This window comes from Tribolium madens, unplaced genomic scaffold (genome assembly GCF_015345945.1).
Source record: "Tribolium madens isolate multiple individuals breed KSU strain unplaced genomic scaffold, Tmad_KSU_1.1 Scaffold_19;HRSCAF=116;Tcas5.2_LG9, whole genome shotgun sequence".
Taxonomy (NCBI): domain Eukaryota; kingdom Metazoa; phylum Arthropoda; class Insecta; order Coleoptera; family Tenebrionidae; genus Tribolium; species Tribolium madens.
This window is the reverse complement of record NW_025400983.1, coordinates 12,292,440-12,318,861: the sequence shown is the minus strand read 5'-3', so window position 1 is coordinate 12,318,861 and position 26,422 is coordinate 12,292,440. Positions and strand designations below refer to the sequence as shown.

Here is a 26,422-nt window from a genome sequence, read left to right as displayed (position 1 = left end):
TAAATATTAGCCTCAAAACAGTTTTCCCCATCAAAAATGATGACCTACGTGACGATAAGACAAATTTTTGACATACGTCACTCGCTCTACGTTACTTTAATAATGGCGTGACCGACCTTAGGCAAATACGTAGCGAGACAGCAACAAGGCTGTTCACAAATGCTGAAAAGAGATAGCGATTTGATACGTCTTTCGAATTATTAATCGATTCAAATGCATAAATAGAAAAAACGAACTTTATTAACCACGTGCCAATTTTCAATATTTGAATTTTTCTGTCTGGAGAATTGCTTTTTTAAATTAGACAATAAACCAAAAATACCAATAGTTTTAAGAAGAATTGTATGATTATGCATCATCTAAGCACCTACATCGGTATCGTGAATGCAGTCCATTATCCACAGATGCTAATTATACAAAACAATTAACTGTAATTGAGTTGAGTTACGAATTGCGGAATAGTTTCCGTAATTCCGATTTTATAATAAAAAGTAACGACAAGTAATCAATGTAAGTAGGTTTTGTATAGTGTAATTAACGATTAGCTAATGCCTGGTTTACAGCTTGTAATTGTACGTTATTCGAACGTGTACTTCCTTTTAAGCAAGGACTGCGGTTTATTTTAACTAGACGATTATTTGCCTAAATAAAGAGTTGGAATTGCGCTGTAAGACCGGAATGTCACCTCTTGTGCTTTTACCTTTTTAATTACGGAAACATTGTCGTAATTTATTTGAACGTCCGCGTAACCTTTCGTTTTAATTAAAATTTGGTGCAGTTGTCACGAGGTTATAATGTGATAAAAATTCCAGTTGAGGGTTCAGTTATAGACATAGTTGGGTCCGGAATGTTGTCGGAACTCCCGGCTTGTCAGGAACATGCCTTCTACGATGTAGAATCGAAACCATATCAAGTCAATTAGAAATTAACTTTGGACGAAACAACTTTATTAAAATACTCAAAAATAAAATACGGCTTATTTCGTGAAGTTTGTAAAAGTGAACCTATTTCAGAGATCGGGGCTATGCGGCTGAAAACATGAAATTACTGGTGATTTTCATGAAGGATTTCAACTCGAAATATTCCAAACTCTCCATCGGTAATTTTCACGATTCTCACGTCTGTTTCAAATTCCGATACTCGGGCAAAAAATATGTCGAAAGTTGTGCGAATTAGATGACATTTCGAGCTTTCGGAATGCCGGGACAGTGGAGACAAGAGACATATATTGCATTTCAAAAGCGTATCCTCTGCAAGGACGAAAACGTAAATTGAAAGTAACAACGTTCATAAATATTTCGTGCCATTGTGTGTCAGTGACGTCTTGTGCAACCCTCGAATTTTTTCACGACTCAACAAGTCTCAAAAAGGTTTGCACAAATCCAGCTGCATCATCACAATTTTACTCGAGGAAATCGACCGGAAACGATAGGTAACTTTTGGAAAATATCTGGTCTCAAATTAATTCGGAGAGCACCAATAGAATATTAAACAACTAATGAATAAATTCAGGTCACCGAGGAGACATGAAAATTTCATCCGAGTTCACGGAAACGAAAATTAAATTTAACCGAATGCGGGAATTCCAAAATTCTGGGATATTAACTGATAAAAATAGACAGTGAAGGGATAAAATCTTGACATCTACGGCCAAGTAAATAACCGTTCAATCTCAAACCAATTTAAAATCATGCTACAGCGCACCTGGGATATTTTCTTTTACTTTCCTTAAATATTTAGGAGCTTTGTTCCGAATGGGGTTAGTGACTCCAGTAACCCGAGTTACAGTTTGCTTATGATGAATCTTTAACCGATACACAGCCGAAAAGCACTCTGATGTGTTGGTAATAATTAGAGTGAATCAATTTCTTACGAGTTATGAGGAGTGTAATTAGTCCTTTGCGACTCCGGGGTGAAAGCACAATTGGAGCAGAACTAACTTGACGCAAACACGGTTCAAAGAAACTCTCATAATTTATCATTCTCAGAATGTGTCAATTGGAGCTTTTTACACTCAAATTGAATTTATTACATAGAAACAAGGATCAAATCCTAATTTTGTACATTGAATTGAACAAAATATTTACAAGTAAAACTGATATAGATATAAATTGTTATCCTTCGCAATCCTAAAAAAAATAATTATTTTTTTCTTGTTAAATGTTCAGATGCTTATTGTTATATACTTGTTTACACCCTTGTGATCAGCGATGAGAGGACGTTTTTTCACCATTCTCGATGTTTGGTAAATAAGCCCGATCGACGAACGGTCCGTTAATTAAATTTTCATCTAGTGCACACGTGTTTCGTGTCAAGATTGTAATTTCACTTGTTTGATTTGGTGAAAATGTAAAATGTTGGACCTTATTCAGTTACTGAAAGGACTTATTTCTTTTAGGAAGGGAAATGAACCGAAGCGACACGCGGCGCTGTGACTAAAGGTCACAAAAGTATTTTATCCAGGATTCTGTTTAAAGAAAAAATCTTTTCCTGTTTTGAACAAGATTGGGGCTTGTTTCTCGTTACGGCTCATTAAAAATTTTAAACTGGAATTATAAATCGCACAATTTGTACGAATGCAAATAATTTTATGAAAAACTCCTCAGAGAGTTACGAAATGAAGTTTTATGATATAATTAGAAGTTGTTTGCATGCAATCTGTTTTTATAATTAATGGCTGTTAGAAAAGTACACAAATAAATAAAAAATGTTGAACGGTATAATAAAATTTGTGTTTGTGTGACACCAATTCTTATATCTCTTTTAAATAAATTTCTATACTTGGATTTTTTGTTGATTTATTTTACACAGTATGAGGATTGCTTTATTTGCTCAATACCCTTGATGTCCAAGATTGTAGTAGATTTCTGTCGATGGTTTAAGGGTTAACGCTTTTATAAAACTAATTAAAAAAACTCGACTGATGCGAACCGAGTACTTTTTCGAAACTGCAACTTCAACAATGAAACTGCTGAAATGAGAGAATTGTTGGCGACGCTAACGATTTAGCAAAAATAATTGTGAAAACCCACAATTTGGATTTTTAGTGCAGATGCCTGACAAAACAATTGTTTGTTGTCGCAATGCACCAAAATGCATTTTCCCGAAGACAAAGTGGGGAAAAATGCAAATTGGTTTGTAGTAAGGAAAAACGAAAAGTATTTTCCGCCTCGTGATTTTATCCACAAGATGATTCATATTTCTGTTTCTTAAATGAACGAATTTATAAACAGCAATGCTTCAGTGTTTTTTTTATTGGTTATATATTTTTTGTTTCTTATACAATTTTTTTATTATTAGGTTTTGACTTATTTTAAGTGAAAGTTAATGAAAGGAGTTTTTAGGGCCAAAAAACGTGTTCACGTCGTAAGTAAATAATCAATCTTGAGAAGTTTTAATTGTGAATGAATGAACTGTCAGTCTAATCTATCAGTGTAAACGATACAAGATCTGTCATTTTGTTCGTTAAAAAGCATCGAATGGAGACATCATAAATCTAATAATAATAAGATCATAAGTTGGCTGTTATAGATTCTCAATTAAATTGTAAACTTATAAAAGAAGTAAAAGCACTAGAATGAATCGATGAAAAAGCGTGGTGTGTTTACGTAATGATCGCTAATAAAACAGAGACCATAACTTTTTTATTTGCTTATCGATTTTAATGAAACGTAGATATAAGTTCATATACGACGGAAAATTGCCGGTTAACATTATCGGCTAATGAAAAATTTAGGCAACCAAAGCAGCAAATTCTACAACAGCAAATAGATTTATTTAAATTTCTCAGCGGGCACATTAGCGAAGGAAAAAATCTTGACTGTTTAATATTCAGCCAATTTTATGACAGAATCGGTCCGGATAAAATAATCTCTGCTCAAGTGGAAAATTTCAAAACACCGTAGATGAAATACTGAATTATTATTGCTTCCTTCCTTTTAATATAAAAACATTTACGATTTGCGCGATTACGTCACTGGGTACTGCTAAATAAATCACGGCGTTGTGTTTATGTAATTAAGCAGTTAGTGTCAAATGGAATTATACAATATATCATAATATGAACTCGAGTGGAGGTATACTTGAATTTTAATAATTCTTTTTTCTGATGGCAAGTCTGAAAAAAAAAATGTTCAAGTGTGCGAGACAGGCGAAATCTATCTTTCCATAATTAATTTTTTTCCCATATGTAATGTATTTTCGTCAAGAGAAAGTTTTTAGATCCAACTATGAAAAGATCAAAGCTTTGTATAAGTCGACAGTTTATTTTACTCATTACTCATTTGATTAGCTAATAATTATAGGTAGGGTGAATGAGCTCAACTTTAGCATTTATCAGGGGAAAATAACCCGTAGGCGTGAACAACAAATGAATCAAATTCATTTACTTCAAAATTAAAATTTTATCCTAATACGTAAATTTATTTGACTTACACGAAGTGGAATTAGATATTTTTATTTACGTGCTAGCTGGTAAACCGAATGTCTGTATTTTAACTGAACTATGATATAATTAATGTTACGAAACGTAGCATAATTGAAATTAAAAATTTAAAAACCGCAGCGCATTGTTAAAAGACTAGGTCTCGTATGTAGTAGGTTTCATATAATTTTATTAATTTTCCCAAAGCAAACAATGTCTAGTACATTAAAAGTAGTTTTAAATTTTTCGAATACTTGATGTGAAAAAAACTATGGTAAAAGCCACAGATCACATTATACCATGAAGATTGCGAGCAAGTAGTCTGCGTTATCGAGTCGCACTTATCACTATGATAACAGGTATTGATTCGTCTCATCATCTTCAACCTTACTAAATAACAAAACATAAAAACTGATAACTGCCAGTCTTTTTGATTAATCAACTTAAGGGTACAAAAGAAGGTTTCACCTAAATTTATATATTTTTTATTTGATTAATCTTTGTAAATTCCTGCTGTGAAATTTGATATCTGGAAGCAGCAAGCTTTCAACATTAAGTATAAAATAACAAAGCAAACATATCATTTAAAGTGTTGTCAAGTGAGCATTTAGAGTCAAATGTGATTAATTGGCAAAACAATCAATAATTGCTTATTAAATAAAAATATTGACATTTCAACCGCACAATTGTCAATAATTTATTGAATAACAATTACATTGATTTCCGTGGATGCAACTTAACTAACCCGGAGTTGTTGCCAAGTCGATAGACATCCAGCAAACGTTCGCAAAAAAGCTTGAATCGTTGACAATTTGGGATTGGATTAGGACTGTTGACAGAAAAGTAAATTATCGGCACGAGCTGCCATCGAGAATGTCCCTAATCGCAATATAAAGAGCGCGAACAATGCTTACGGCCATAAAATGACTTCGAAGTAGATGTCTAGAGTCGAGCTTTTCACTTCTGTATTTCACTTCCTCGTATTTTTCACTCGACGGCAGTCAAATCATCGAGACGAAACAAGGTTTCAATCGAACGAATTTCAACGCTTACGGGGGTTTCCCCAGTCCTTCAGTCAATATCAGATTTTATTAAATTTTTGGAATAAGGGTCTAGAGCATTTTTTGGACGAGTTGCTATCTTAGTGTGGTAGATAATTTAGAAAGTGTAAAAAAGAACTAATACTATGATTATACCATGCATTAAATTAAATTTCTGATCAAAGTGGCCTTTGACTTTTAAATTAAGTTGGCAGTAATGAATTATCTAGAGATAGGAGACATGAAAATTTCACTTATTTTTAGAGAATTCAAGGTAACAGCAGAGAAACGCCAAATTTTGTATTGTTTTAGTAGATTTATTAGATTGTTTTTCACCGATTTAAATTTTAGACCATTTTTTTCGAAAATTAAACTTAAAAAACAAAATTCTAATATCCCGCTTCTTCGCACTTCACACAAGAGTTCTAAATGCATTTTTTTCTTGATGATACAACCAACTAAATGTGGACACAACGTATGGTTAAAATAGCATTTGTCCGCAACTTCGTCCTTGTGGATTTTCGATCTAAAATGGAAAATGGCCCGTTCACAAACAATTCTATATACTTATTCTGTAGATCTGGATACTCATGCTTTGTATGGGATTCATTCTTTGCATGGGCTTTATTTATGAATAGCAGGTGATGAGTCGTGTGTAGCCACTTGCTTGATTTTGGTTAAAATGTTATTTGACTTAAAATAAGATCAAAAAACATTACAAACTCTTAGAAATGGAATTATTTAAAAATATTTATCTACAAGCGGTTCCCGTAACTTCGTCCACGTAAATTTTCAATATAAACTTTTGTTGATTTCAAAAAGGGAAGGTGAAGTAAATCTGTTTATATTTGGTTCGCCAACTCAAACCATCGCGAAAGTATAGAGCCGATTTTTAAGTAGATGTTGAAAATTCGTTACAAACATTTACACCCCATTTCACTCCGTTTTAAAGGTTGATTATCGAAAAGTGTCTTCTTAGTGCACTTCTACACCCTTAAAGTTCTAAATTTCATGTTCTTAATTTCGTTTAAACGTTTAAATACTATTTCATTCTGTTAAAAGGTAGTTTTTGAAAAGTGCTTAATGCACTTCTGCACCCTCTAAGGAACATTTATCGTCTAAATTTCAAGTTTCTTTAGAAACTAATTTTTAAAAAATTGATTTTAGTACACCTTTATAACCACTAAAGTACATGTCTTCCAAATTTTATGTTTATGTCTCCTTTTAATAGTTTACACCCCGTTTTACCCCCTTCAAAAGTTATTTTAGAAAAATTTTGGTCTTGGTGCACGGTTATACACTCTCTAAGACTCATATCTTTCAAATTTTTATTTTCGTTTAAACTTGTACACTCCATTTTACCCCCTTTTCTAAGGGGATGAATAAGTTTTTACTTATTATTTTTTAAAAATTTCGTCTTAGTGCACCTTTACAACTGCTAAGAAACATATTTTCCAAATTTTTTGTTTCTATATTCGTTTAATAGTTTACACCCCATTTCACCCTCTTAGAGATTGATTTTCGAAAAATTCTTCCTTAGCAAATCTCTATACTCTCTAAGGAACATACCTGTCAAATTTTATGTTTCTAGCTTGAGTGGTTTATGCTGTGGATTGTCTCTCAGTCAGTCACGGAACTTTTTATACAGAATGCACCAGAACTCACGCCCCAGAGAGAAATACCATGTAAGGTAAGTTACCAGGAAGATGAAAAAAAAAATTGTATCTATAAAACAATTGCCAATAAAAGCCACAAATAACATTAAACAAAGTTACAATTTAGGATACAGTTTCCTTGTTTCCTCTTCTAATAGCCTGTAGCAAAAAAACTTGGAAAATTATTTTTACAACAGAAATAAATAGTCAAAGTGCAACATTTAAACTCCCATAAATACCAAAATTTTATAGATAATTTTTTTTAACATTTTTCCATGTTCTTGGTATCTTGCCTTACATGGCATTTTTCACTGAGGCGCGAGTTCTGGCGCAGCCTGTATAAATTTCAAAATCTTCATGAGATTTTATTTTTATTATTTTGAAAATTTTGAAAAAATATGAAAAATTGAACATTTTATTGAACCAAATAACGTTTTTGAGGTCTCAAAAGAGACTTAAGGGCCACAAAAAACGTTTGTCAGTAAGGTTCGACAGACTTAAAATTGCGTGTGCTACATGGTGATATAATAATAAATTTAAAATCTTCTATCTCCTATAATATTCCATATTTCCAACTAAATTTCAAAGTCATAGACCGCTTTGATCAGAAATTTTATTGAACAGATACAATTTTACATTTACTGACACGACTTTCCTTAATTGTTATTAATGAAAACAAAAACACGCTGTGTACTTAATTTTTGTTTTAAAGAGCTGCGGACATACACACATCAGTCAGCTAGTTATTAGATACCACTATAGATAAATTCAAACATTTGACTGACAATAGAATGAATGAATTTAGTAGATTTTCATCTAGTCCCGGTATTTTGAAGCAGATATGAAAATGAGTCATTTGCACGACGTTGCCGAATATTCGTCGTATTTTTCGCTCGAAGACATTCAGATCATCTCGACGCAACAAGGTTCTATTCTGTTGAATTTTTAACGTCGCAGGAGTATCGGTTTTGGCATTTTTCCCTGCTTCTGGGGGCTTTTCTGGTGAATATAGTGTTCGATAAAATGTCGTTGACAAAGATTTGGGGTGTTTTGTATCGAAATTGTCCTTTTCTTGGCAACACCGGACGATTGGAAAGAGCAAGAGTATGGAAACGGATCGATATCACGATTACGCGACGGCGGTTGCTGCTGCTAGGAGACGCCGACGTCGACGACGCCCTGCATCAATCAGGTCCTGGGGAAACCCCCAACGCTCATCAGCCGGTGAGTCGGACGATTTAAGGCTCGTTCGATTTATTATCACTAGGTTAATAATGTGCTGTTAAGTAACCTGTTGAATGGTAAATGATTTAAAAATCGATGCATGGCCGAGTTAAAAAACGTAATTATGGGGATTAGTTTTATGTTGGAGCTACATGGAATAATCACAAGTACGCGCGCTAAAACTTTCCAGCTCAGAAAACATTAAGATGGAACGCAACTTTGCACATTTCGTTGTTTCCAAAAGAGAGAACAATCGTGTTAGCTGCTATGAATTTAACGAGTATGTTGAAGTACATAACGAGTTTTTTCGCAACAACATGTTGTGATTAAGGATTAGTGCCGTTTAAATGCACTTTATGCACAAACTTTAAATACAATTCAAAGTTTTGAAAGTTAACATAGCTATCGTGATCTCGATGAATCTTTCCTTGTGCTTAAATTCTTTAAAACTCGTTTGAAAATAAATCGGTAACAACCGTCCAAATTCTGATATTTCCTCGTTTCAAGAAAAAAAATTCTATAGTAAGTTGAAAACTACTACTCAATTTATATCTTTTTGTTTTTAATCCAACTTACTTTCTAAATAATATAAAGTTAAATGAAAGCTACAAATTGTTTTCTTTATAATCTCGCCGCAAGATTTTACTAAACACAAGAATTTATAACTTTAGAACAAATCTCTTTGTTACAAAATTTACGACTTGGTGCAAAACGTTATTTTATGGGGAAAATAAATTTGTACTGAGAAAATTTGTGTTTTTGTCTTCTCGTGATGAAAAAGAAATAAACCAAATATGATAGATTTTCTGCTTTTTTGTTATCTTATCTTTTAAACACTTTTCACTGCAACAAAATGACCAGTAATTATGATTATGATTTTTTTCTGAAGTAATTTTTATAAGATCTCGAATAAATTGTTCGTTAGCGCTAAAAGCAAGATATACCTAAGGTAAATAAAAAGTGGTGTTTATTTATTCAGTTACGTTGAATTGTATGTATTCTTGTTTCTGCAACCCAAATGTAATAATAAATATGTACCAAGGAAAAATAGAATTTTTTCTTTGCCCCAAGGTTTTGCGATCAGCAGAAAATGTTTTGATGAGTATATTTTTTTCTATTCAAATTTTTTGATAATTTTTTTTTATGAAAACTGTTTGTTTTATTTTTGTTGTTGCCTACACTTTTTGGCTTGTTGCCATTCCTATGATTTATATTTTAATACCAAAAAATAATCTGCCTAGGTAAAAAACGAGGAGATTATTATTTACTGCCAAAGTTGTAGAGCGGAAGGCCATCTGGGAAAATGTCAGTTAAAGTGTTGAAAAATACTTTTATTTTGATGGGAAAGTTTGTTGTCCACTTTTTCCTTATTTTTGCATTAATCCTTATCGCAAAGTAGGTTATCTAAATACATTCGCAGAAACAGATTTATTTAGCTATATTTACTTTTTATAGTATCTTTTCATGGGTGTCGGTAAATTGTCGCACAAGGAAATATCGAAAATTTAACATCTTATCCTATGTAACAAAGAGTCTTGCTTTAAATATTCAGTGTTGGGAAATGTGCTATTTTCTTCAAATTTTCTTGATATATCAACGACATAATATCATTTTATACAAATTACTCGAGCACAAATTTCATTTTCCTTCTTGATATCTAGAAAGTCCCGACTACTGTACTAGCAACATACTTGTACACGAAAGTGAATCATATTTTGCGTGGGGTTGCTAGCTAGCTACTTAAGTGCTCTACTACTTTGAAATATTTTGCTGAAAAGCAATCCCATTAAAGCTAATTCAAAAACCGAAACCGAAAATATTTCAATTTCGGCCCAAAGGCACAATATCACTAAAAATCGTATAAAATATGCTGAGCGACATTGACATTCATGGCATTTAAAACAGAATTTAAAATTTTAATTAACACAAGATAAGTTTATTATTCCCCAAACTCCAAAAAATTTAAATCGTAATTTAAACAAAGTTAGATTCCGTAGCATTAAGAAGTTAGATAAGAGCAACCGAGAGCAATTACTTTAAGAGAAAGTTAGATAAGCTCATGGGTCTCCGGTTGGAACTACTCAATTTTTTTCCTCTTATTCGTATCTATTGGCAAGTTTGAAGAGTTCGTCAATAAAAACTTTCGATTAACTTAAACACAATTAGAATGCTTACCGTGTAAAAGTTCAAGAGTGTATCGCTATAGCGACTCGTTAAACAGAAAGGATGTTCACCTGAAAGTTGAAACCCTCCAAAACAAAATTACCTAGTTGCCCGGAGGCGACTTAATTCCGGTAAATAATTTTCTGAAGCTCGACAACGGGAAGGTCGTCCACACCAGTTATACAGGGTGATTTACGAGGAATAATTTCGCGATGCAACTGACATTACATTTTCATAGGTCAGGTAGATTTTTGTAATAAATATGAAATCATAGCGAGCACACTTACCATTTGTAAATTTTGATATTAAAATTTTGAAAAACAGTAGTAATTGAAATATAAACACAATAATGGGTATATTAAAATACGAACTACGGAAGGCACCCATTCAAGTTTTACCCATTGGTACCATTCGCTTTATTAACTTAACACGAACCCAATTTTCTCAAAACTAACCTGATCGTGTCAGATATCATTGAGCATCGCACAGGCAGCAAGAGATGCATTTTTCAAACATTCTCCATAAGTGTTCTATGGTCCACATTTTGCTGAGTTAATAATTTTGTATCGTTTGTCAAAAATGACAATGACGATGATTGATGATACTAATAGGCATAATGGATTCAAATTATAATTTTTTTCAAAAGTGTCGCAAAACAACTTGCGAAAGTGTAATGGTGGTTGCATCCAGAATTTGGCCAGGCTCGTGAATATTGTTCTTTTTGGCAAATTGTAAAAGAAGCTTCATGTTTAGACATTGTGATAAATATTACCCAGTTTTAATTGTTTTTTTGTTTGTTTGCACAGGGTAAGAGTAGTGCAGTTTGCTACTGTATTATGTTAAAACAACAATAATAAATCATTTTTCAATCTACAAGGTGATTCACGAGGAATAATGGGTCTGACCAAATTCTCGATGCAACCACCATTACTCTTCACAAGTTATTTTGCGACAACTGTAATGTTGATTGCATTGAAAATTTGGTCAGGCTTATTATTCCTCGTGAATCACCCTGTATAAATTATAATCTATATATCTATAGATTAATGTCCAATACTGCAGAGTTTTTGGGCTATTATGATCCTTTTCATTTCGCCAATATACGTACAGTGATGGACAGTGAATTTCGTCCACCCAATTTCCATGACAGATTAAAAGTGTAAATTAGTCTTTAGGTTTTCCTAACCTTGTTTCAGAATTTTGATTAACGTTTGTCATGTTGACAAAATGCTTGATGCTTCTTGTTACTTTTTACCTTTGTCCTGTGAAATGGTAGTCCTTGGTATGCCCAAAAGTATGGAGACATGTCTTTGAAACATACCCTTTTGTATCAAAGAGATAATTTTTATTTTATTAAACGCACTTACTGCTGGCATGTTCGAATTTGATAAAATGTGACAATACGTATTTGAAAGTCAGTTATCATGGCAATAAAGCACAGACTACAGTCAATTTTTGTGAATTCACAGAAATCGGGTGGACGAAATTCACTGTCCATCACTGTACCTTTTGTCGAGTTCATGACAATAATAAAATTTTGCAACAAGCATTAAATATCTTTTTTTCTACACCCTATAATAATTCAACAGTAACTATGGTGATGTTAAATGAATGATTTGAAATAAATTTTAAATGTTACGAGTGAGCTAAGAAAAGTACTCCATTCGCCCTGCGGGCTCGGTGGGCTAAACGTGATTGCGTCACTTATCTGTAATAATTACAACACATTTGTACCATAAATAACTATTATACTGAATAAAAAAGTTCAACATTTCAAGTGCCTGATCAATTTTCATTTATTTTGTACTTAATGTTACAGAATTAGGTAATTAAAATTCTATGACCACGATGCAAATATGTTTCACAATTATTTCAGCATAGATTTAAATCTCTTTAACTATTTGCAACGAATTAATTAATAATTTTGCACTAAATTATCTTTACTGTACAAAAGTACGAATGAATAATCTAGTGTTTACATTTAAAATTTAACTGTAAAAATGGTGGATGCGCCAGGCTAGCAACAAAATCGTTTCATGTTGATCATAAACATTGAATTTCCGTACTTGTTAATGAATAAATGTACATTAAACCTATTTACAGGGTGCGCCATCAAAATTTGAATCGTTCTAACATATAAATAGAGTGAGGTAAGCAATGTTTTACCACATTTTACATAATTTTGTATCTAAGTATTTTAAACATTGGGAATACCTTTAATTTTCTATAGTTTAATAAATATTTTATGGAATTAATTAAAATCGTTAAAATATTCAGATATTTACCCATAATACCTTATACTGTTTCTATGGTGCATTTAAGCGTACCTCTTATGTTGCCGTTAAATACGTTTCATCCGTAAAGTACACTTGGTTGCAAAAAAATCGGAAAATGTCAAAGCATAAAAATGTCAGATTTTTATATTTATCCATAGTTTGAACATGGCGTAATTCTAAAAGGTGAGTTAAAACTGACAGTTAATCTGTAGTACTCAGTACTCATTGGCTTTTCACGTAAATACTCAACTAATTGATTATCTTGATTTGCATTTGATGCTCTCGGCATTTAAGTGCGGCATTGCAGAAAAAATTATTTGAATGCGACAGATGACAAATTGACAACTAAATTGACGGACAAAACCTGTTTCAGTCTAAAGAAAATTCTATTTTCCGTTTTTATTGCAACCAACTGTACGTCGTCATAATGTATCTTATGATGCTGATCCATATTTTTTGTCAATTTTGACATAATTCTTTATAATAATTTCTGAATTTAGTAAAATTTCTGATTCAATATTAGTGTGACAAAAAATCTTGAACACAACACGAGTTTTATAGTTTAGAAATTTCAGCCTCTTAAATTATAGGTCCCTCCGGTCGCTCGAATTTAACTATGATCTCGATTTTTAAACTGTCTATAAATCTCTTGTTGTATTAATAACTATTTGGCCTCGACTACTATAATTGAGGAACAGACTTTCAGAAAGCAGTTTGTCCAAATTTCCATTTTTAAGAAATAATTTAAATTTTTTATACAGGGTGCGTCAGAACTCGCGCCCCAGATAAATATGCCATATAAGATAAGATACCAGGAACATGGAAAAAATGTTAAAAAAAAAATATCTATAAAAATTTCGAAATTATGAGGGTTTAAAATTTGCACTTTGACTCTATTTATTTCTGTTGGAAAAATATTTTTCCAAGTTTTTTTGCTATAGGCTATAAAAGAGGAAACAAGGAAGCTGTATCCTAAATTGTAACTCTGTTCAATGTTATTGGTGGCTTTTATTGGTAAAATTTTTGTCCCTTTACTAAATAATTGTAAAAATGGTTTTTTTATGTCAAAAAATAAATGTCAAAATTTTTTGACAGATAGAATTTTTTAAACATTTTTTTCATGTTCCTGGTATCTTACCTTACTTGAAAATTTTCTCTGGGGCGCGAGTAGTTCTGGCGCACTCTGTATAAATGACAATAAATGTGAAAAAATATGTACTTACGCATTTTGCAAAAAAACTTTAAAAACCTTTATCCCAATTTATAAAAACATGGACAAAATGCATTTTGAAAGTCTGCTCCTGAAATGAAGTTTATTAATGCCGAGAGAAAATATCTATTTAGAATTCAAAAATAAACACAATTTTTTTGGTAAGATTCTAATCAACGCCATTTCGTGGTGAAAACAGTAAACGCAGAGGCCTGTCATGTGTTAACAAATCAAAATTTAAATTAATCAAAGAACGGTCTTTGGCCAAAAAGTCTTGTACATCATTTGTGCGTTAGGTATTTTATAGCGTTCAGTTTTATTAATGCTCTCAGCTTCGCTTCGAGTTTCAAAAATAAAACTTCACGGTGTAAAATTACCAACTACCGTTTTTAGAGCAGAATTTTTTTATTGCTGTACAAAAGGAAAACGGTGGATGGTCATTTTCACTTTCAGTTTGTGTGGAAAATTTCCAGGCCAGATTCCCAGCCAATGTGTTGCCTACTCTAATTTATTTTTTATTTGATCGCACGGTATTTGTAATGACTTTACACTAAATTATTATCTTTTACGTACTAAAGCGCACATAAATAATATAGGTGTAAGAAAATGTATGCGGAAAAATGGTGGATGCGCCGGGTTGGCAACAAAAATATCACATCATGCAAATTTTACGGTCGCAAATTTTTTGCTATATTTTGCATCACTTTCTACACAAAAGAAAACATTGTAAATGTGCTTATACTTTTCATTTATTTCATCTATTTTACAGAATGTGTCATACTCGTAGTATCAATGATTCCACAATTATTTCAACACAGATTTAGACAGAATATAAATGATGTGATTAAGATCAGCATCAATTACTGTTTGTGGATCAAGACTGAAGATGTCTCTGTTCGCCACTCTTTTATACATTTGTAACATTGGTCCACTTTGTATATGTTGAAAAATTGTCAATTGGGGTGTGTCTCTGCTAAAGACAGATGTAACTCACTTTGTCAAAGGCGCTGGGCCTGTGGCATCGGTGGTCCCGGTGGTCCGGCTCCATGCGTGGGCCGTGGTGAGGGCGGCAGAGGGGGGGCCGGGCAGCCGGGCAGGGGCGCACGCCTCTAGCCGAGCTCCATAGGCGAGCTCTGCCCCCGCCCCATCACGCCGACACTCACCCCCACATACAACGAACAACTGCAACAACAATATAGTTAATATAGACGAAAACGATTCGAAGAATGTCAGTGACAGGAAGCCGCCGCCGCCACTACCGCCTCCCGTTGATCTAACACGCGCGAGATAAACGATCCGACACAAAAATAAACGGATAAATTACGTTAGGTTTGCGTCGGCATGCCGATTAACGCACTTAACGCCGGATTATAATTACATTAAATGCTCGAAATGGGAATCTAGTCGGGGAAAAACCTTAAAAATTTAATGTGGATTAGGGGATTTAGGGGAGAGTGGGAATTGCCGGTAATTGGAAAAGTGGAGACGATGGAATATTCAGTGCATTTAATGTGATGCGTGGGTGATGGTGGGAAAATTTGTTGATATTATCACGAATTGTTTCAATTCAAGTGCGGTGAAATTAAAATTATCTCAAGTGCGAGGATTAAGCGAAATCGAACTTCAGAAACTAATACTACTATTATAAAATTGCTTTATTGATTTAAAAGTGAACGTTTATTTCCGAATAATAGTTTTCCTAGGCACCCGGGTTGTTACATGTAATGCAAAATGATATACAAAGGGTGTTCCGTTTTCCGTTTTGATTGTTACAAATTTAAACAGATGATAGAATATTCAATTTTAAAATAAAAGTTTCCTATAACAATGTGTCGAAAAAAAAACCGTGCGTTTTTAAAGGGTTTTTCCCAATATTTCAAAATAGATAAAATCACATAATTTGGTACAGATGTTAATCTTTATATACCTAAACGAATTCCGAAATGAAATTTTTAATCAAGAGTGTCCCAAAGGTTAAAACAAATTTGATTTTTAATTTTTATGCTGTTTGTGGTCTGTAACATTAATTTTAAAACCGATTTTACTCAAAATCGGTAACTTGTATCGGAAAAATGCAAAAGACCTTATTTATAAAAAACTATGAAAAGAAGTTTTGCACTTTTGACTTAAAATTGAATACTCTGTCTTCTGTTCGTAGCAATAAAAACGGAACACGCTGTATACATACATAATAAAATTTACTTTTTTGCATAGTGATTATGAAAGTTGAATTTTCATCACGATTGATGATTTATCAAATTGATATCTTTTTGGTCTTTGGGGTCCTTGGGGTTATTACTATGCAAAAAAATGTTGATAACAATCCGTTTTGAAAGTCCTTTTTTTTAATCATTAACTACAAATTCGTGAAAAAAAGTATGACTTTCAAAACTAGTTGTACAAATAACTATATTACTATTACTATGGCATGTTTTTTGTCAACACATTTCATTATCTTTCCGGAATATAAAACTGCACTGCAACAAAAATCTGACTCAACGTTTTATTGAAATCTGTTGACGTATTTTAAAACCGTTATTAATTCCGAGAAATAAGTAGCAAAGCAAATCCAAGTGTATATTTTTATATACGAGTAACAATTAATTGTCATATTAGAAAATTAATATTAGTCGTTTACTTATCTTTAAATGTGCTCACAATCTTATCGATTCTTTTGTATTCGATTATTTTAGATTAATTGCAGATTTTGATGTTTAGATTAGTGGCACGATATCATTCTTTCAAAACTATAAGCTTTGTGTGACTGTGCAACTATAATTAACACAAGGTATAATTTTTTGAACTACTAACAAAGTTTAGTTTCGATTTTTTAACAATAGGTTAAACGGAGGTTGAAATTTGAATTGCTAATGCAGTTATATTTTCGTCAAAACAATCTTAGTTAAAAATTTCCTATGTACATAAAAGGGTAACAGCACAGTAAAAATATTTTCCACTTTGGGTATACCTTTATGTGAGAAAACATACAAGCATCTGCATAACTTGTAAGGGTCTATTACACACGGGAACTTCCGAAAATGTAATATTAAATTTAATTTTCGCTTTCATAATTCAAAACACGCCAACGAATTTCCTCGAAAGTGCAAAAAAATTATTTAGTTAAACAGACGGCAAAACAAATTAAATCTCATCTTTCCCAGTAATTAGCATTCGACACCAGCTTCTTCATTTACAAGTTACATCTTTTTTAAGCGACTGAATTAATTAACAAAAGGAAACTGACCATTCGAAACGTTAGTTCTAGAAGTAAATTACGAATTATGGGCCGTGTTTTTGTTTCACCAAAGAGAGAAATTAAGCAAAACAAGCACATCCTGTTCTCTAGAGATGAGTGAAAATTAGTTAGGAAATGACTAAAGTGAGAGCCCCTTTATCATTCTACTCGGTTCCTCATTTTTTTCCTCCCTTGTGCAAGAATCACAGGTATCAAGCGACTTCCTGATAAGGGTGATCCATAAAATTAACTTTTTTGTTTCGACCTTAAGTAACAATTTGTAAAATTTTCGAATCACAGTCATAAAAAACACCACTTAAGTTATTTTTTTTCTATAATATGTATGATCAATCAAAATTCATGTTACGCCATGCCACATGAAATAAGTTTTAAACTCGATTTAAATTTTGATCAAATTTTACATAAACCGATCGGTTGTAGCGAAATGTAGAAATTTCGATAGTTGCACTGGGTAATTGATATTTGTTTTTAAATTATTTTGTTGCGACAATCTTTCGCTCCAAAATTTTAATTAAATTTAACTCTACCGGTTTGGAAAATAAGATATTGAAACACCTATGCATAATAAAAAATACAGGAATGAATTTTCTGATTAAAAAGTAATCTCAGTGTCAGTCATTTCCCAATTTCGCAAAAATTAACAACGAAATTGGCGAATTTCCACCTTATCTAAAGAAATTTCAGTGCCAGCAAACTAATCTTCATTAAAACAGTTATAAATGAAAAATAACAAAGAGTACGATAATGCAGAATAATTTTTTTCGACCGGGTTTGCAAGAAATCATCATTATACGTCTAACGTTGGTTCAGATAATTCCGGAATGAAAAATTGTATCGTCCTTTTCAACCCAAATTACGTTTTTTTTATGGCACAGCGTAAAGAATAACGATACTTCAGGGAACGATAATTGGAAATGATACAACTGGAATACGCAAGTCCGGATTAATGATTGTTGAAAGGATGAAGTGTACATGGAATCCTCTTATTTTAAATAATTTACAAAGAACTTTCGCAAGGCAAACATTTCAGTTTTGAGATTCAAGTTTTACTTCAAATTTAAAAATGAATTGGCTTTTATAAGGCATTTTTAATTTCCTTTCCGTGATGGATTACAGAAATTAGTTTCAGCGATTTAATGTCCTGATATTGAAAACTACAAATGGAGTATTTTACTTATCTGTTAGCTATGTTGCACATTTCGACACTTTATAACAACATTTAGTTCATCCCTCTCACAGTTTTATGGTATCGTTTCGGCTTTATGTCACAGTTAAAATTATGCCTTGCATTTATTTCACCTTGTTGAAATTAAACAAATCCCATTTTTTATAGTCGTGAAAACATTATTTTGAATTCATTATTAGCCTTAACTTTCTTCGTTCATTGTATATTTAAATTTTAATTAGCATTTCTGGACGAGATTAGCAAAAATACGGAACAAAATTACTGAAAAACATTACGTCTCGTTTAATTATTATTTTAACAAAAGGATTACTTAAAATTTCAGTATTTTTCAAAAGAAAATTAACATTTTTCCTTTCATTCGCTTTAAATAAATAGCGAAATTCACGAAGACGAGCTCCATTTTAAGATCATTATTTTTTGCGTAAAGACATTGCACCTGACCTTTTCTCATGCCAGCTAGAAAACATTCAGGAGCAACGAGAGGTTCAAATAATATCTGCTTAAATATCTCACTTAGCTTCAATTAAATTGAAATAACAATTTTCTTTTAAAAGTTAACTACAAAGATTCTGGTATTTATCTTTACGAAAAAAGGTTTATTAAAGTTGATAACAGAGGATGCTGTAAATAAAGTTGTTAGAATGGTTCATAAAATTATTTTACGATGCGACATTTCTGACTATTTTATGTAACCATAAAGGCGATCTTTTTGTTTTTCTTGATGCTTCAATTCGCAATACTGGTTTACCAGTAATTTTATTTCGCGAGACACACTTGACTTGATGTGTTAATTAAAAGGGAATTAACAATTTCGCGAGAAAAAGGCATCAATTTATTTTTTAGGTAAAGTCCGAAAATATTTATGTAAGTCCACATTTCCACTGGATTAAAAAAGTTCGGCCAGACGGGTCAGTAAACCCCTTTTCAGTGAAACCAAATCTAGAAAAAGAGAATCCATTTTCAGCAGTGACTGATTAAAGAAGACTGTTTTAATTATTCCCAGTTTTTGTGAAAGATTTGTGAAACTTGGCAAGATTCTAATTAGAGACTGATGTAATTATAAAGTTCTAATACAGGGTGTCATACTTTACAGACTTTTGGGATTTGGCCGACGAATTTGCATTGTTGGCAAAATATCGTAGCACAGTTGTGCACTATGAATTAGTTTTAATAAAGAAATATAATTTTAGTGAACATTTCCATTTCGCACTAAAAACTCTAATTCTTCCGAGGCTCTTTGTCATGTAATTTATCAAGTTTGTGAACAAAAAGCTCTACTACTTTTTGATTTTCTTACTCTTGCTGCTTCTAAAAAGCTTTCAGGAATTCAATCAGACAATGTAGCATTGCTACAAGAGTTGTAGAAGTAATTTAACTTTTTGTTAATCTACAAGTTACTAGTTAATTAAATTTACTTTAACCATTTTGTGTTCTGTGCAAATGTCAAGCTGCAAAATCACTTACACATAAACTTGTCTGTGATAATTATTGACGTTTAAATCATATGACATTGGCTGTAAATGTGTAATTTATGTAAATAGACCGTTGGCCATTAGTACCAATACAGCGACTAATGAAGCTAATACAGGGTGCGCCAGAACTCGCGCCCCAGAGAAAAATGCCATATAAGGTAAGATACCAGGAACATGGAAAAAATGTTTAAAAAAAAATTATCTATAAAAATTTTGAAGTTATGAGAGTTTAAATTTTGCACTTTGACTCTATTTATTTTTGTTCGAAAAATAATTTTCCAATTTTTTTTGCTACAAACTATTAGAAGAGGAAACAAGGAAGCTATTATCCTAAAATTGTAACTCTGTTCAATGTTATGTGTGGCTTTTATTGGCAATATTTTTGTACCTTTACTAAATAATAGTAAAAAAACATATAGAAGATCATCAGTATCATTAAGTAGACATAAAAAAACGTCAAATGTCAAAAAATAAATGGCAAAATTTCTTGACAGAGAGAATTTTTTAAACATTTTTTCCATGTTCCTGATATCTTATCTTACTTGAAATTTTTTTCTGGCACGCGAGTTCTTGCTCACCCTGTAAATAGGACTAAAATCGAGTCACCTTGGTATCTCAATTGTTAGAAAATTTCCACTTTTATGTCTCACAAAAGAGGAAATTTTTTGTTTGTTTTTCGTGAAACGGCGTTTCAAACTCTTGAAAATAATACATTTCGTTGAATTCCTGCCAAAAGTAAACAAATTATTTTTGGCGCAAGTGCGAATCGCCTTTTGCTCTAAATTGCGATTTGTTTGCAGACGTATGCTCCCCAATTAGCTTATTGGAGTAAATTTAATAAGTCTCGGCAAACAAAAGCGTCCAACTAAATTTGGATTAAATCCAGCAAATATATTGATCGATTTTTTTCTCACAGCATCCAATTAAACCGCATTACTGAAATAGTTATATCAATTGATATCATTTTTGGCGTTGTGTGCTTCGAAAATAGCCAACTCCTCAATGTTTGCGTTTCAGTTGTTTGCAGGATGCATAATAAAGCACGTTATACGATTCCGTTTGATCAAAGCGATCTAACACCCGATTAATCCGATACTAAAGCGGGTTTGTCGATTTCAGTCTCAATATTTCAAAATTATTATTCTTCGAACTCATGTCTGTATAGAGTATCAAGACTGAAAGATATAGTGTTGTTTAAATAGCAGTATTTATTCGACGCGTTTTACGTCAACACCTAGTTTATCTTTGGGAAATACGCTTTTTTATTTATTCTAGCGGCCATCTGGAAAAGAAAGTGTAAGCACGTCACGTGTGGAATAATAAATTTGAGTTATAGAGCGGTGTTTCACTCTTGAATCGCAAATTTACTGCTTCTATTCAGAGTTTAGGAACGTGAAAGCAATTAACATGTTCACCACCAGTGAATTATCCTCACCTTACAAAAGGCCGCTTTTGTGGTTATTTTTTTAAGAGTTGGGTACAATGGACACAAAAAGAGTACGAAAATTGTATCGATTCAATTGCTTTTTGCTTAATTGTACACATTATTGCGTAGAAATGTGCCATGTGATAAGATTACAGCCCTTATCTCTTTATTACATCACATTAAAAAGCGCGAATTTTTCAGACAGAGGAAACAATTATCCACACAATCTGTGTATAATAAGGCGATAAAATTGTTCGACCTTTGGGAAGGAAATTGAAATTGAGGTTTCCACTTATTATCTCAACGTTCGTTAAGGCGAAAGTAATGTTTGCAAAAGGTTTCATTTAGGCGTGTTTTCTTTGTCTGCCTTACGAGTCTCTAATTACATTTACATACCTCAGTGAAAGGTTTTTTATTGTTTCCGCAACGTTGTAAATCAAACCACTTGCTGGTAAATAAAGGGACAATTGGATCGAGAATTTATCTGTTTAATTTACTTTTCGATAAAAATATTATTTTTTCATTCGAAATCTCATTTCTCTGTTCCATTTGTGATAGGAGACGGAAGAGCAAAAGCCTTTCATCAATAATTTTAATATTTTGTGTCCTCGGGCGTGATTGTTTAAGGATTTCACATTTCCAGAAATCCCAGCTGTTCATCAATAAGTTTTAATATCGTAAAAACAACCTTGAAGTGAGATCAATACTGGGGCAATTGATGAGAGAGTAAACTTTGTGTGAACGGTGTTGACGGATGATGGCCATCTTTTTGAGACAAAGGAAATAACTATTATGTGTCTATAATACGAGAAAGAAGAGTATCATACTATCATACACGAAGTCAAATCAATAAAAGGTCTGTTGATTTGAAAGCATGAGAATTGTGCTCTCCATCTTGCTTTTTATTGTAAAGGTTGGACTCTGGGGATAAAACTGAAATTCACAGATTGTTTAAGACAAAATTCAAAGTCAATTCTTGGAAACATTTGATTGTAAGGATTGGATTTTTGTTCTTTACAATCATAATTTACATGTGGTATTTATTATTAAAAAAACCCAAGAGAGATCTTGTTTAATTATTATTAAAAGGAATTACACCAGCAGCTGCGGACAATTTAATTAAAGTTTAAGTTTTTATTTACATTTAATATAAACCAGCAAAAGTTTTTTTGAAATTGAAATAACTAACAAAAGCAAAAATCTGGTCAAAGCAGTCTACAACTTCGATAAAATTTATTTTTTTCCTTTTGGACCATTAACTAATAATCGATGATTTGGTAAAAATTGAAGAAGTAACGGTCTTGGCTATTGATTGCATTTGATATTCAAAGTATAAATACGTGGGGTCAAAGTATAAATACTGGTTGACGACTTACAATTACAAATAATTGTATCTTCACTAATTTCACAATTTATTTAGTAAAAATTTAGTAAAAATGATAAGTCGAACTTTCCTTTACTTTATTGTTCAAAGCTCTTTCGACTCGTACAAGACATTTATGGGGGTCGCAATACTTATAAAAAAATACCGAACAGAAAAAAAGTGGTACGATTACTCACATAAAAATAGGATATTACATTATTCTCGAGTTAAAAAAAATAATGTATAGTTAAAAAACAATTATAAAAAGTTATTTTTTAGCACAATGCAAAACACCTTAGCCTTTCTGTACAACAAATATGTTACAGTACATATGTAGCTTGAAATTACAACGTTTAAAGTTTATATTTATTGATAGACCCGTAAAAAAATAATTAAAGTCAAATAAATAACCTTGGTTATGATCAAATAAACCATAAAATTGATTTCCGTTGTTTTCCAAAATTACCTTTTTACATGTATAACTGGTAATTTATACATCGTGTTTATTTAAACAATTTGTGCTACAAATTTCTAGCTTCAGTATTATTCTTCGTAATTATCTTTAATTATTCAAACTATTTAATTTGAATTGTTGAAAACACAACTTTACAAATAATTATTTATTTAACAGTTGCCACGTGAAAAAATATTTGAATAATGTAGCAAAAATCGCTGATAAACAAAATACATCCAGCAAAGCTATTTATTTATTTTTCTAATTTTTACAATTTGTATAGAACAATAAAAGCAAACATGTGCATTTCCACCGCTAAAACTGAAAATTTCAAATTAAAGACTTCTCCAAATTACCTATTTCACCTTTTCTAGGAAACTTGTCTACAACACTAAACTACACTTTGTGGCTAATTTATAGAGTTCGAACTTCACAAATCGAATTAAAGGATGAAAATGCATCAATTCATCACTTTTTAATAGACTGCAGCAATAAAACGGTTAACCTCAATATTAAAATAGATAGGCGTTAGTTGTTCGTATCTTGACGAAAAAGTTGGTTCATATGATTGTAGGATGGCTTTCAAAAGTTTGTTGTAAAACATCGTGATTCAGCAAGAATAAAATCATGGAAGGGCAAAGGTGTAACACAGGAAAATTAGCCAGAATTGAAATTGATAACCTTTAGTTCCGATGTGAGTGGTAATATGCCTAATGAAATTATGGAAGAAGAATTCAATTTTAATACGAAAAGAATTACCAAATTTCCTAAAAGTAATTTTTATTTTATTATTAGAAATCGATAAATACTGAATTTTCCACCTTCGTGCAATTAAGCAAACAATTTATCATTTCTTCCAAAAATTGTTTGTGTTTACGTTGTGATAAATAATAATAGTACATATATCATGATGACGTAACAAATTTGTAATGGTGTTGGAAGACTACACTAAAGTTTAAATAAGTTCATTCTTTATGCTTTCACAACATTTAAGGATTAAAGTGCTCTCCACGGAAAAGTTATTTATAAAATAAGCTGAGCTTAGTCCCTGACGGTGCCCATAGACTTTTAGTTAATAATAAATTAGGTTTACTCTTAGGCAAACTCCGCTGTTAGTGGACTTTTTCCAAATAAATACCGATGCAACGTATTTTATCCACTTTCAAGAAAATTTGCTTTATTGAACCTTCAAGGGTTTTTAAGGATCACACCGGAGCTGACAAAATCTAAAAAAACGATTTGCAAATAAAGAGACTTCAATGAAACGAAATCCTTCAAAATCACACTTTTTTCGACCAAAAAATAGTGATGCAGATAATTCATTCATTAAAAATAAGAAGTTAACCGAAATCAGCATTTCTGCTGACTACTAATTTTAATTCACCCCTGCGTTAAATTTTCCAAACTAAATTATATGATTCTTTATTCAAATAAGCTCCCAAAAGAAATCTCAACAACTGCCAAAATGTCTAACAATTCAAATACATTACGTGATCAGAATCTTAAACGCCTCGAGTTAAGTGGAAAATATGTGGATAAATTTGAACATTCTTTCAACTTGTGGGGGGTTAAAGACGACGATGAAATTTCAAAATCTACCAGAGTATTGATTAAATTTAAATACGTGTAGATGAGGCACAGAAAATAAAGCATGCACCTGATTACGAATTTATTCCAACAAGCAATTAATGTATTTGCTGTTAGTTAGTTCATGATTGAAAACACACCTGACTGGACTTTGATAAAGCAAATATTTTCCTAAGAGATTTTTCGCTGGGTATGTATTATTAGCGCCAATTAGCCAATCGCATGATAATTGAAGTGAAAAGTTGCTCACAATGATCGATATTTCGTCATGCGAATAAATCGTGCGTTTTTTGTTCGTTTGCCCCCCGGAGTCGGGCCTTCCGGATTCCTCCGGGATACTCACCAGCGGATCGCGCGTTGGACTTCATCCGAGGCCACTGTATCTTACACCATACACCGAGAGGATCGGTTAGCACCGCCTCTTGTCCCAACGGTTCGAACCGGATGCGTTAACGGGACCGGAAATGGTAATCCCGCATGCAGGTTTTGCGTACTGAGCCGCGATTCCGCCGCCGCGAGACAACTTCGCTCAGCGAAATCTGGGACTGTAATGGCGATCCAGCGAAGAGAAAAGATGCGCGCGCCCGACTTTCCCAGGACTCGACATGAAATTATTGATCGTGAAATGGCACACGAAAATACACACGTATTGTAATGAAAATTGCATTCGGAATTCGTCTCAAGGAGAGAAAAAGCGGATAAAAGCCGCCAGACGGACGAATTTCCCGACACTTTGGTTCATGAAAGAGCCATCGGGGGTGAATTAGCGACAACGGGAGAAATGGTGGAAGCAAAGGCGATCGATTGGTCGATTGATTGCACCGCCCAGAAGAAAACAACCAAATTCGACAATGCGCACTAAAAATAAACGAGTTTTAACAAAATACTACGGCTTTGCAAATTAAATGCATACATACGTATTTAGAAAGTTGGAAATGACAACTCTAAAGTTGCATTTACAGAAGACTTGTCCGTTCCGTCTGAATGCAACGCTACAGCCCGAATTATCATATCAATAGTGCAAGTTCGAATATCAATAAATATTCCCTCTGCTTGCCAAAGCTGAAGCATTAATTATTATTGACAGTACGAGTACCTCTCCCTGAATTTCTTGTTTTCCGCTCTTGGTAATAGACAAACCAAATATTTGGTCTTGGTCAAATTCTAGGTTACTAAATGTATAAAATTTTTATGAGAGATGAGCTAATACAAGGGTTTTGAGACGAAAGTATTAGGAAACGAATCCACAAAATTATAACAAGAAATGTGAAATTTGTCACGTTTAATTTGTAATTTGTTTGATGATTTTCAAAAATTAGCACCCCGAAATCCACATATAGAAGAAAATGTATTATGTAGTATGTATTAGCACACGCTGTGTGCTGAACGAGTTTCACAACTTTTTCTTCAAATGTTTTATATTATTTTTACATAGTTTTATACATAGTTTTAGGATATTTACATTATTTCTACACGTTGATTCAGTTAAGATGTCCTTCACAATTTTGACTAATAAATAAATTGCCTTTAACCTTTGACGAAAGTAGATTTGACAATACTTATTTTGTATAACTTGTTCAAAATAAGATTTCCTCGTCTAATCAGACGAGGGAATATTCACCGGAAACATGATATTTTTCTAAATTTGAATAGACTTTTTTATTACTTTTTCGTTTTATTTTTTTAA

General features: G+C 32.4%; 1 protein-coding gene across 1 annotated transcript in view; it reads right to left on the bottom strand.

Moving 5' to 3' along the window:
• Positions 1 to 25,299, bottom strand: part of LOC123010434 (regulator of G-protein signaling 7) — a 50,150-nt gene extending 24,851 nt beyond the window's left edge. Inside the window, exons 1-2 of the mRNA XM_044407330.1 lie at positions 25,079 to 25,299; positions 14,986 to 15,173 (exon numbers count right to left, since the gene is read on the bottom strand). Coding sequence (XP_044263265.1) covers positions 14,986 to 15,039 — 54 coding nt within the window. The 5' untranslated portion in view covers positions 15,040 to 15,173; positions 25,079 to 25,299. The remainder of the gene's footprint in view (positions 1 to 14,985; positions 15,174 to 25,078) is intronic.
• Between the last annotated feature and the right edge of the window lie 1,123 nt (positions 25,300 to 26,422).